At 45.3% G+C, this 14,061-nt stretch overlaps 1 protein-coding gene and 1 long non-coding RNA gene across 2 annotated transcripts in view; one reads left to right on the top strand and one right to left on the bottom strand.

The window, feature by feature from the left end:
* LOC138771709 (uncharacterized) overlaps positions 1–14,061 on the top strand; it is a 42,945-nt gene that overhangs the window by 860 nt on the left and 28,024 nt on the right. The gene's annotated exons all lie outside the window — the stretch shown is intronic.
* TCAP (titin-cap) lies at positions 2,893–5,745 on the bottom strand. The gene is made up of 2 exons (XM_069951982.1): positions 5,524–5,745; positions 2,893–4,910 (listed from the first exon to the last, which is right to left on the bottom strand). Exons 1-2 carry the CDS (start codon positions 5,664–5,666, stop codon positions 4,493–4,495), a joined length of 561 nt encoding a protein of 186 aa, XP_069808083.1. The 5' UTR covers positions 5,667–5,745; the 3' UTR covers positions 2,893–4,492.

Below are 14,061 nucleotides of genomic sequence, written 5' to 3'. Positions count from 1 at the left end.
AAGATGTATTTGTGCCAGTTGGATCTCTAGCAATAAACAGTGTAGATATATAGTGAATATGGAGTTTATACAGGAGGCTTGGTGTGAATAGAGGATCCTAGAAGATTCAACCAGGAAGGCAACATACATATACATATTAGTCAATGGATTTCTTTTTCGGGATTCTTTCGGGATTCTTTGGTTTCAGAAAGTTATATAGATTTGTAATTTACTTTTATTTAAAACTCTCCAGTCTTCCAGTACTTATCAGCTGCTGTTTGTCCTGCAGAAAGTGGTGTATTCTTTCCAGTCTGACACAGTGCTCTCTGCTGCACCCTCTGTCCGTGTCAGGAACTGTCCAGGGCAGTGGTAAATCCCCATAGAAAACCTCTCCTGCTCTGGACAGTTCCTGACATGGAGACTGGTGGGGATTGTGACTGTACAAATCCCACCAATTAGCAAGTGATGGAACCTCCTAGTGATGGGTTACCCCTTTAAGGTTTCCATAAAGCTATCCACACACCATATCCTAGAGCAGGGATATGGAAGCTTGGCTCTCCAGCTGTTAAAAAACTACAACTCCCATCATGCCTGGACAACCAAAGCTTTAGCTATCCAGCATGATGGGAGTTGTATTTTTACAACAGCTAGAGAGCCAAGCTTCCCTACCCCTGTCATGGAGAGATGTTGCTGCAGCCCAACCTGTGTATAGAGACCACCGCTCCACTTCTAGAGCATTGTGATGCTTATATGTAGATTATATGATGTATAGAGCATTGCCTTTTATATGTACACAGAGAATAATATGGTGCTTCACTTATCTTTGAGCTTTCTGACATGATCCTGTCTGACATTCTCAGTCGTCGGATCCTTTGCAGAAAGTTACTTTATTCGTGATGGTCCGGGATATCCGAGTAGCTGTGGGGTTTCTGATTACCACCATTGGCGCTTTTCATAAGTCTCCGATGGGAAGGTTGTCTAAACCGAGAGATGCCCAAGTTGTGACATGTCGCACTGTTTTAGGATTTATTTTTTTTGCATGCATAAGTATAGAGTTACAGTTTGCTTTAATATAAAGGGGTCTGATGGTGCCTTATTCCCTTTCCTTTAAGACATGGATGGGGAACCTTAAGTCCTCCAGCTGTTGCAAAACTGCAATTCCATCATGATGGAACAGCTGGAGGGCCGAAGGTTCCCCATCCTCGCTCTAAGGCTACATGCACCCTTGGCCAAGCTGAGCGCGCAAGTGCATATATATGGGTAGGGTCGGGTTAGAATACCTGTTGACTGAACAAGTCTAATGTTGCGTTTACACAGGCAGATTTATCTGACAAATTTTGGAAGCCAAAGCCAGGAATGGATTTGAAAAGAGGAGAAATCTCAGTCTTTCCTTTATGACCTGTTCCCTGTTTATAGTCTGTTCCTGGCTTTAGCTTCAAAAATCTGTCAGATAAATCTGCCTGTGTAAACGCACCATTAGGCTATTGTCAGTCTTTTTTCAACCAAAACCAGGAGTGGGTTTAAAAACACAGAAACTGGGCAAATCTTTCCATTATAATTTTGTCCTGTCAGTTCCACACCTGGTTTTGGTTTAAAAAAGACTGATGGAAATCCTATGTGTGAACATAGCCTAAAGGCTGTGCAACCCGTGGATCCTCAACAATTGGGAAACTACAACTCCTAGCATGCCCTAACATCTCCTGGCTGTCATGGACTTGCAGGGAGTTGTACTTTCCTTCTGGCTGGTTGTAGACCACGGCGCAGATTTTTTTTTTTTTCCCCCATCATATTTCAGTTCAGCACCGTGCAGTACACAAGAGGTTAACATCCCTTTAGACATCTATTTTTCCTTCAACATGTGGTTTCTAATAAAGAGCCTGTTAAATCCCCTCTTGGCCGAGTACATTCCGCTAGGTGTGAATTCCTAACAGCGGCCAACTTTCCAGCAAGCCACTGGGACAACACATGTAAACAGTGGTATTAAATATAACCCTCCCCTCCCCCGGGGTTATCTTTATATACAGGACATTAATAGATCAATTATTCCCAAATTGCAATTAGCATCATACGACGCCTTCTTACTGTACATCTCTATCTTCCTCTAATGTACCGGGGATCCTCTACAGAGAGGGGTCTGGTTATGGCAACCTCTGCCCATCTCTATAGCAAAGAACCAGCCTGTAGTCATGTGCTCTTTGTTATACATTCCGTAGGGCGCCATATTTTGGAGGGACGGGTGTGACGTACAGACATGACCTAGGTTACATATGCTGAAGCCACCAAACCCTTTCAGATAGGCAAAGTGCTTAACTATATATTGCAAATCCATTGCTATTACACATGACATGGGGCATTGATTCTCAGTATAATAATTATGTAGCCCAAGAAGATATATATTCTCCTATGAAAAACTCTCCTAGGGATAGAAACCAGTTTCAAGTGACGAATCTTATACCATTTCCAAAAAAAAGGGGAAGAGGTTATCCTGGATTATAAAAAAAACATAGCTTTTTTGCATAAACAGCGCCATACCTGTATTCAGGTTGTTTGGGGTATTACAACTTGGCCTAATTCACTTGAGCTGCAATACCACACACAAGCTGAGGACAAGGGTGGCGCTGTTTCTGGAAGAAGCAGCTATGTTTTTCTAATCCGGGATACACTCTTGTTCCCTGTTATTTCCCATTTCATACTATGGAGAGGCTTATTTTCGTGTTCTTCAAGTGATCACACCTTGATTTACCATATGACTAGTCCTGAGAGCCTCCCTGTAGATATATATATATATATATATATATATATATATATATATATATATATATATATATATATATAGTTATATTTGTTCATATGTTGGGTTTAGTGCCCCCTCTATAGAGATTGTATGGGAACGAAAACTGACAGAGGAAGAAGTAAATATAGAACCATTTTATTCATCATAAAAGTGACAATCATTACACACAAACAAATAATACAGAAAAATAAACTTTATTGTATAATTACATATAAAACTGTGCAAATACCTTGTACTAAAGCGACATATAACCTGTGTCTGTGGTTACACAGGATTGACCCCCTTACAGTTCAGGGGATTTGCAGTTGGTAGCTTATATATATATATTACAGACCAGTCTTAGCTGGCAGTGGAATCGACTACACACCCACCCAGGGGCGCCCCCCTAATGTCTTCAGACCCTTCCATCATTCTTTTCTACTTTATCATTCTGCCTTCATGTAGCTTATTTACTAAAATGTGACTAACAGTAAGCTGTAGCCCATGGGATAGAGGGCAGACGGCCAAAGAAGAACTGTTGGAACCCTTTAGCCATAACACCCTAGGAACTGGTTATAGCACCATATCCCTCAGGAACCAGTTATAACATCTATCCTCAAGGAACCAATTATAACATCCTATCCTTCAAAAACCAGTTATAATATTTATCCTCTAGGAACCAGTAACAACATCCTATCCTTCAAGAACTTGTTATAGCACCATATCCTTTAAGAACCAGTTATAGCTTCTATCCTCAAGGAACCAGTTATAACATCATGTCCTATAGGGACCAGTTATAACATCTATCCTCTAGGAACCAGTTATAACATCTATCCTCTAGGAACCAGTTATAACATCTTTCTTTCAGGAACCAGTTATAACAGCATTGGCTTAAGGGACCAGTTATAAAATCCTATCCCTCAGGAACCAGTTATAACATCCTATCTTTCATATATCAGCCATGGCCTTCCATGACTTCTCCATGCCTAATACTTCACAATATCAATTCATTTTCCACTTCCACTATCCTTATCCAACAGCCGATGGATTCTTGTTTGTCGACATAGGGGGAGATTTATCAAACATGGTGTAAAGTGAAACTGGCTCAGTTGCCCCTAGCAACCAATCAGATTCCACCTTTCATTTTTCAAAGAGTCTGTGAGGAATAAAAGGTGGAATCTGATTGGTTGCTAGGGGCAACTGAGCCAGTTTAACTTCACACCATGGTTGAAAAATTTCCCCCATAGAGTTTTGTAATGTCCGCAAACACCCTCAGAAATAGCTGGAATGAAAGAAGGAGAAACATGACATTTCCAGTCTCTCATCCGCTCCACCTAGATGTCCACCAGCTTCTACACTGAACTCCAAGAACCTTCTCAAGAACAATGGAGAGATGGTTGAGGTTCCACCTCCCATTGTTCGGTCTATGTCCTGATCAAACAAGTCTGGGGGGTCAATTCACTGGATGACAAAACAGCTGACACAGAGTCTGATCCAATAGATTAATGTAATACAATAGTTTCCAGATACAGGATATTTCCCTCCGCAGTAATCCTATCACTAGCTGGAATATTCCGAGCAATATGTCTATAAATGAATTTGCTAATGGACATTTAGCTGCTGGGCATAAACTCAAGAACTGAGATTCTAGTGCAAACACAATGCAGACACAGACTGCATTCATACATTTTACAGATAGCACCCCCCCACCACCACCATGCCAATGTCCGCCACAGTCCTTTAGCCCCTCTGAACCTCTTGAGACATAGATCTGGCAAAGGAACCTGCCATGCCGGGCTTAGAGAACTCCATACGTGCTGGCTGCATGACTGGAGGCAACTCTTTGGTGATTTGGGAGACGGGTGTCTTGTCTTGGCACAACCCATCATTGCCGGGATTGCTGAGTGCCCTCTCGAAGTCGATCATGCCGCGAAGCTGTGGTGGTGTTGCCATGCGGTCCATCTTGGCGGAAAGGTCTGCAGGCTTGAATATAGGCAGTGGCAGTGTTCTCTGGTAGGGCAGCTGATACTGAGTCAGGCGGTGGCCGAGGCGACCCATCCTCATAACCTGAGCTGGAGAACGTTGGACCAAGAAATGTGTCATGCCTTGTTGCCTGAAGCTTTCCCTCCTCCAAACGTTGGCATCGCGAGCGCTGCAGCTAAAAGAGAGAAACATGGCAATAAGCCACATCGTCCATGTAATTCTACAAAATGTTAGTTGTGACTTTCGTCTTAAAGGGGTTATCCAAGATTACATAAAGCCCAGCTACTTTACTGCAAAAGCAGTGCCACCCTTGTCCTCAGGTTATATGAGGTATTGCAATCTAGCTCCATTCAAATCATTGGGAATTAGCTGCAAAACCACATCCAAGCTGAGGACAGGAGAGGTGCTGTTTCTGGAAGAAACCATGTTTTTCTAAGTGTTTCTGGAAGTGGCCATGTTTTTCTAAGCCTGAACAACCCCTTTAAGTAAAATGCAGCATATGTCAAGGGGAGGATGATGCATTTAACATAGAGGTAGATTTATCAAACATGGTGTAAAGTGAATCTGGCTCAGTTGCCCCTAGCAACCAATCAGATTCCACTTTTCATTTTCCAAAGACTCTGTGAGAAATGAAAGGTGGAATCTGATTGGTTGCTAGGGGCAACTAAGACAATTTTACTTTACACCATGTTTGATAAATCTCCCCCATTGTCTATAATTCTATAAATAATCTCTTTATATACGTCTCTACCCATTAGTGATATGGTCATAGGCCCCAGGTGTCTCACCTCTCCTCTGGTCTACTGAAGACCGATGTATCCAGCCATTCTGCATGATAATGTTCCCGTCGGGCTGTGTTGTCTTCCTTGACTTGACAGTTCAGCTCGGCCTCAGTGTCGCTCACTTCCCGTGTCTCTGGCTTCCCCAACATCTTGGGATAAGTGTGTGTTAACAGGTGACAATGGGTTGACTAGCTCTGTGTTTCCTCTGAGGCTTGTTCTCCCATACGCTCTTATGTCCCGGGCTTATATACACTTGGCTGGGTCTATTTTCATTCTGCTTTGTAACAATCTATATCTATCCAGGGAGTCATCCTCGCCCCCCTCCATCCCTCACACCCACACAGTGACCACTGAGTGACACCCAGGACAGATATGGAACCGTGCCCAGACGTCACTTCTCATAGGAACCTGCTCACTGCAGCAAGATGCCGCCATTGCTATGTATTTTGTCATGAGATGGGGGGTTAGCTTACACAGTTCCCAGCACAGGATATATGTATTATGTCACCTGTTATCAAATAGTATTAATTCAGGGTTTACTATCCCCAAATGTATTTCATGAAGACAGGATCACACAGTGCTGGGATCTATATAATGTACAATGATCTATTATAGATTATCAGGATCACACATCACTGGGATCTATATAATGTACAATGATCTATTATAGATTATCAGGATCACACATCACTGGGATCTATATAATGTACAATGATCTATTATAGATTATCAGGATCACACATCACTGGGATCTATATAATGTACAGTGATCTATTCTAGATTATCAGGACAGGATCACACAGTGCTGGGATCTATATAATGTATAGTGATTTCCTGACTGTAAATGATCAGGATCACACTTTACAGGGATCTATATAATGTACAGTGATCTCCTGACTGTCGATTAACAGGATCACACATCACTGGAATCTATTTAATGTACAGTGGTACCTCTGTTTAAGAATAATTTGGATTAAGAGTATTTTGCAAGAAGAGCTCACAGCTTTTCAAAATTGTAACTTGGTTTAAGAGCATTGCTTTGGTTTAAGAACTCCCTGCACTTGGTGGGAAGGGGAGCGGGGGAGGAGTATGGTCTGCATGGCGGGGTCTACAGCACTGTACTCTGACCCAGGAAGTCTCTCTCACATTCCAAATCATAGCAGATCCACTTTAGGCTGGGGCTTGCATCAGGGGACAGGACTGTGTAGGTAGTCTCTCCATAGCTGTAAACCCTCTATGTGCACACATCTGCCCTACTCATTCCTTCATCCTCTGTGCAGTCTCTGCCAGCCCTTGTGTTTCCCATCCTCTCCATTCCTGCTATAATGTGCCTGCACTCACACTCAGCTATACACACTGCTGCTATAATCTGCCTGCACTCACACTCAGCTATACACTTTGCTGCTATAATCTGCCTACACTTACACTCAGCCATACACACTGCTGCTATAATGTGTCTGCACTCACACTCAGCCATTCACACTGCTGTATAGAAAAGTTTCTGTCACTGTCCTCCTGCACAGCTCTGTGATTCTCACTTCCTGATTGGTCCATGCTGAACACCACCCTCTTCCCCCATTGCTGTCATGTGACCACACAGACCTCTGACAGCAGCCCTGCTTCTCTATTCTAGCCTGTTGTACTACACTACTGCACTATGGGGATCTGCAGTTCCATCCTTTATCTCCAATCTGCAGCTATTTTTTTCAGGTTTATGTAGTTACTATACAATATACTCCACATGCTGATTGCTATACTGTACAGTAACTTATATGACATATTCTGCTGTTTCTGAATGTTTGTTTCACTTATTCTACATTTTATTCATAATTATTATTTTGGGGGTGTGGAACCAATTGTCTGCATTCCAATGATTTTTTATGGGAAAAGTTGCTTTGGTTTAAGAGTGGATTTAGATTACAAGCACAGTCCCGGACCACTTCCTGCAGGACATACAGCAGCTGATATATATATATATACACACACACACACACACACACACACACACATATATATAAATATTTACTTATTTATTTATTATTTTCCCCAATGGAGTACCCCTTTAAGTATCACTTTGCTCAAATCCTGCATCTGAGCAGCCATACCCTGATACCCTGGCATCACCAGCCACCACTCATTACATCATAAATGCCCAGCCAGCAAAGTGAGACACGACAACCGAGCAACAGGTGTCTTCATGGCTGCGCTGAGTGCTGAGGATGGTTTGTTTCCTGGTGATCCGGATGGCACAGCGCTGGGCTCCTGTCATTGTCATGTCATTGTTGGGCATCCTTAATCTCTACACTTTATGTTGTCTTTAATCTGCAGATTATGAAGCATTCTTTCCATTATTAGCGCAGCTGTCCGTCTTATTCGTGTGGTGCCAGCTTGCCGCTGCCCGGGGTCAATGTGACCCTCACAATTCTCCTCTATAAAATAAACAAGCTCAGCAGCACTAATCTCCGTGTCTCATTCCATGCCAATATGCAATCTGAGCAAGGTATTTTAAAGCATGTACCCACTCAGCTGGCACCCTCCAGCATCTTGCTTCTGTTGGAGGAATAAAAAGCTACCTAATCCACTACTAACTAATTTGGTAGGAAGCCGTGTCCTGCTTGTTTATTAAAGGGGGTCGCAGCTAAATGTCAGACTTGTTTTCTAGCCATACTTAGCAAATGTGCGTTACCCTGACCATGAATGGTATAGTCTGGGAAGAATTTACCATATAGCCACGTGCCTGGTGTTGCCCACTCTTAGGCTGGCATGCATTGGAATAGTCACAATGCAAGAAGCAGGAAATAGTGAAAACCAATCACAATAGCAGATGTCTGTGCAAATGATTTCCCAATATGTTGTATAGACAGCTTGGCAGATGGTCATGAGTAACAGGTGGTAGCCCTGCATAAAGCATTACGGGGAGCTTGTCATTGCATCTGCTGTCTCTCCCAATCTGCCATGTACATGTACAATTGGCTTCGGTGAGGGTGCATGTTTTATACCATCCCGTTAAAGTAACTCTCAGGTGTCACACGAAGTACTCTGAGCTGTAATATCCACTTCAGCCACTAGGTGTCTCTCTCCCCCTGTGCACAGCTGCAGTATATGGGGAAGGTTAAAGGGAACCTGTCACCCCCCGTGCCGGGGTGACAGGCTCCCGACCCCCCGTTAGAGCCCCCTATACTTACCTAATCCCGCCGGGTCCCGCTTCTGGAGGTGGTCAGGTGATGAAGCCCGACGCGCGCGCTGAGAGATGAGTCCAACACCCATAGAGAATGACAGGAGAGTCCAGCGCTCCGTCATTCTCTATGAGCGTTGGACTCATCTCTCAGCGCGCGCGCCAGGCTGCAGCGGCTGAGATCTTCATCACCGGACCACCTCCAGAAGCGGGACCCGGCGGGATTAGGTAAGTATAGGGGGCTCTAACGGGGGGTCGGGAGCCTGTCACCCCGGCACGGGGGTGACAGGTTCCCTTTAAAGGGGTAGTACGGCGCTAAACAATTATTCACAAAATAACACACATTACAAAGTTATACAACTTTGTAATGTATGTTATGTATGTGAATGGCCCCCTTCCCCGTGTTTTCCCCCACCCACGCTAACTTTGTAATGTGTGTTTGTTGTGAATAATTGTTTAGCGCCGTACTACCGCTTTAAGCTATGTTGTGTAATAACTTAACTGTGTTTACACTCTATACACTTCTACACTCTCTCTCTCACTCACACTTCTTGTCACACTGCCCTATATAAGGTAGGGGTCAGTTTCAGGTCTAGAGAGTGTATGAGAGACAGACCAAGCCTAGGAGTTTGTGCTGAAGTAACTAAGCAGGCCTAGTTTAGGCCAGAGTCCTTGACAGGGACTATACTTCTACCTGTGTGATGAGATAAATAACCAGTATGCAGTGCTGAACCCAAGAGGTGGGGTAACCGGGAAAAGGGACAGCCTTTGTCTACGCTGTTGATCTCCTCAATCAGGACAGTCATCCCCATAGGAAAGGAAGAGGGACTGATCCGCAGTAAAGCAAAGATGCTTTAAGCTGAAGTACGTAACCGACACTACGCTCAACTACGTGGGGAAACCTTCACTAGTTAGCTTCACCTAGAGACAAAAGCCATGGACTCATACTACCTAACAGAGCGGTCACTTAGAATGTGTGGGCAGAAGGCGGTCAGATATCCGAAGCATATCTAAACGTGAGTACAAGAAGTTTTTCAAGATTTTAAACTTTAAACACACATCTAATTACACACATTTACTAATTAGACAAGGGCTCCTATCCAGCTCCTACACTAACCTTGCAAACAAGTTCCTTTTACTACTACCTTTTACTGCAAGAGTCTGTCTAAAGAAGTATTGTTATATTTTTGCACTAGCACCTGTGAGCATTATTGTTACTATATTTTGTATTGCACTGAAGCTGCTTTCAAGTAAAGTTTTACTGGTTAAGTCGGGACTCTGTCATCACTTACACCACACCTACATATACACTTGTACCCAGGCTCGGACTGGGCCACCGGGGGGCCGGGGAAAGCCATAGGCTTCCCGCCCTGTCAATCACTCTTGTGACCGCAAGCAGCGTTTGCTTGCGATCACAAGAGTGTCAGTGTCACCTCCTCTCTCGCCCCCGACAGATCCGCAGCATCCTGGGGAAGTCCCGGGCAGCACGTCGCTTCTGAGTTCAGTGTGCGCTGCGGCGGCTGGGACTTCAGGCTGGGAGCGTGTACCAGAAGTCTCAGCCGCCGCGGCGCACACAGAGCTCAGAGGCGACGTGCTGCTCGCGACTTCAACAGGATGCGGCTGATCTGTCGTGAACAGAGAAGAAGACACCCGCGACCGACGGGGGAGCGTGTTGTAAGGTGAGTTGTTTTTGTTTATTTTTAGGGGGACAACAGGAGGGGGCTATATGGGGGATGGACAACAGAAGGGGGGGCTATATTGGGGTGAACAACAGAAGGGGGGCTATATGGGGATGGACAACAGGAGGGGGCTATATGGGGGATGGACAACAGAAGGGGGGCTTTATGGGGGATGGACAACAGAAGGGGGGCTATATGGGGGATGGACAACAGGAGGGGGCTATATGGGGGATGGACAACAAGAGGGGGCTATATGGGGGGGTGAAAAACAGAAGGGGGCTATATAGGGGGTGAACAACAGAAGGGGGCTATATGGGGGATTAACAACAGAAGGGGGGCTATATGGGGGATGGACAACAGGAGGGGGCTATATGGGGGATGGACAACAGGAGGGGGCTATATGGGGGATGGACAACAGAAGGGGGCTATATGGGGGATGGACAACAGAAGGGGGCTATATGGGGGATGGATAACAGAAGGGGGATATATGGGGGATGGACAACAGAAGGGGGCTATATGGGGGATGGACAACAGGGGGGGGGCTATATGGGGGATGGACAACAGAAGGGGGCTATATGGGGGATGGACAACAGGATGGGTATATATGGGGGATGGACAACAGAAGGGGGCTATATAGGGGGATGGACAACAGAAGGGGGCTATATAGGGGGATGGACAACAGACGGGGGCTATATAGGGAGGTGAAAAACAGAAGGGGGCTATATAGGGGGTGAACAACAGAAGGGGGCTATATGGGGGATTAACAACAGGAGGGGGGCTATATAGAGGGATTAACAACAGAAGGGGGCTATATAGAGGGATTAACAACAGAAGGGGGCTATATGGGGGATTAACAACAGAAGGGGGGCTATATAGAGGGATTAACAACAGAAGGGGGCTATATGGGGGATTAACAACAGAAGGGGGGCTATATAGAGGGATTAAAAACAGAAGGGGGCTATTTAGGGGGGTGAACAACAGAAGGGGGCTATATAGGGGGTTGACAACAGAAGGGGGCTATATGGGGGATAGACAACGAAAGGGGGCTGTATAGGGGGATGGACAACAGACGGGGGCTATATAGGGGGGTGAAAAACAGAAGGGGGCTATATAGGGGGTGAACAACAGAAGGGGGCTATATAGGGGGGTGAACAACAGAAGGGGGCTATATAGGGGGATGGACAACAGACGGGGGCTATATAGGGGGGTGAAAAACAGACGGGGGCTATATAGGGGGTGAACAACAGAAGGGGGCTATATGGGGGATTAACAACAGGAGGGGGGCTATATAGAGGGATTAACAACAGAAGGGGGCTATATGGGGGATTAACAACAGAAGGGGGGCTATATAGAGGGATTAACAACAGAAGGGGGCTATATGGGGGATTAACAACAGGAGGGGGGCTATATAGAGGGATTAAAAACAGAAGGGGGGCTATTTAGGGGGGTGAACAACAGAAGGGGGCTATATAGGGGGGTGAACAACAGAAGGGGGCTATATAGGGGGGTGAACAACAGAAGGGGGCTATATAGGGGGGTGAAAAACAGAAGGGGGCTAAATGGGGGGGGCAACAGAAGGGGGCTAAATAGGGGGGTGAACAACAGAAGGGGGCTATATAGGGGGATGGACAACAGAAGGGGGCTATATAGGGGGGTAAACAACAGAAGGGGCTATATAGGGGGGTGAATAACAGAAGGGGGCTATATAGGGGGATGGACAACATAAGGGGGCTAAATAGGGGTGTGAATAACAGAAGGGGGCTATATAGGGGGTAAACAACAGAAGGGGGCTATATAGGGGGATGGACAACATAAGGGGCTGTATAGGGGGATTGACAACAGAAGGGGGCTATATAGGGTGATGGACAACATAAGGGGGCTGTATAGGGGGATGGACAACAAAAGGGGGCTGTTTAGGGCGATGGACAACATAAGGGGGCCATATAGGAGGATGGACAACATAAGGGGCTGTATAGGGGGATTGACAACAGAAGGGGGCTATATAGGGTGATGGACAACATAAGGGGGCTGTATAGGGGGATGGACAACAAAAGGGGGCTATCTACAGTATATGCGGGATGGATAACACAGGGGAGCCATTTATAAGGGGGACAACATAGGGGAGCCATTTATAGGTGAGACAACACAGGGGGGATGTATATAATAGGGCATGCACAGAGGGGGTCATATACTATTGGGTAGTGATAGGGAACCTTGGCTCTTCAGCTAATGCAAAACTACAGCTTTAGCTGTGGCTGTCCAGGCATGATGGGAGTTGTAGTTTTGCAACAGCTGGAGGGCCAAGGTTCCCTACCCCTTGTATAGGGGATGCACAGAGGTTGTCATCTACTATAGGGGGACTGCGCATAGGGGGATTTCTACTATAGTAGATGCACATGGGGCCATCTGTATGGAAGACTTTATATACTGGTGTTATTGGTAGCTGTATGACTTTTGTATCTGTATAAAGTGTTATCATGCAAAGAAACCTGTCTTATAGCCAATTGCACAGGGCAATTATAGGTAACAAAAGCTCCTAGGAAGCCCCATGTAAAAGTGTCAGAGATCAGCTGACGCGCAAATGCCCGCTAGTCGGCTGATTTGATCTTTTGTGCAGCTGTATAAATCATTGTTGTTGGCCGCACATTTCGGTGTATTCCTGCCCTGCTGATTAGCTATCGTTTGCAGCCCTATGCTGCCCCATATCACACCGTGTTAATGGACCCTTATTAATGTTACCATAGATAAGTATAGTGGCTGAAGGGTGGGCCCCATGAATGATTTCCCCTGGTGGGCCCAAGCACTCCAGTCCCACACTGCTTGTACCTTACACTAGTTCTACCAAGGTCCGGTGCCCGTGTGTCCAGGGGTGGGTATTACCACTCCTGGCCATGTGACAAGTCGCCCCAAAACACCAGAGCCCACCAGCTGCACACAACACCTGCCCCCAGCACCCCGGGCCGTGGCACCTGCATTCTAAATAAAGAGGATTAAGCCATTATTAGGCTCTCTTGGACACTTTTTATTTTCAAATTTCCCTTTTTGGAGCTTATCCCGGATCTACCATTCGGTGTCATATACCATTCTAGGGTTTTGTTTCCCTATAGCAGGATGTAAGGCCCACTAGGAGTCCATTAGATTCAGGAGGTACTTGTTCTCCCTTTTGACGTTCTTTTAATATGTTTCTATTTTATTTTTATTTTATTATAATGGGGACAGCCATCATGCTTGAGTTTTTTTTACAGCATTTGGTAATATGCCTTATGGCATTGAACATCTCCAGACCTAATTCTTTGTATTAGACACATTTGTATGCTCTGTTCAACAGGGAGGGGAAGACTGAGCTGCTATTTTTTTCTATCTACTTGTGTTACCTTTCACTATAAAGACCTAAGGCCTAAGGAAAGGGGGACATGACTGTGTCTATGCCTAGTGTATTGCTATGAGGAGGGTGGGGTGTCTTGTTTCTCCTTTCCTCTCTCTCACAAGAAGATCTGGAGAATAACATTTCCCTCCCCTTTTTTATCTTTACAACTGCTTCCCCCGATAATCGTTCCGTGTAAACACAGCAAACGATCAAGCAATGAGCGAAAAATCGTTTATTTTGATCTTTCAACATGTTCTCAAATTGTCGTCCGTCGTTCGCTAAATATTCGCAGATCGCTTTGTGTAAACAGTCTTTCAAAGATT

The sequence above is a fragment of the Dendropsophus ebraccatus genome, chromosome 14 (genome assembly GCF_027789765.1).
Source record: "Dendropsophus ebraccatus isolate aDenEbr1 chromosome 14, aDenEbr1.pat, whole genome shotgun sequence".
NCBI classification, from domain to species: Eukaryota; Metazoa; Chordata; class Amphibia; order Anura; family Hylidae; genus Dendropsophus; species Dendropsophus ebraccatus.
Note: the sequence above shows the minus strand (reverse complement) of the source record. Positions and strands in the feature narration are given on the sequence as shown.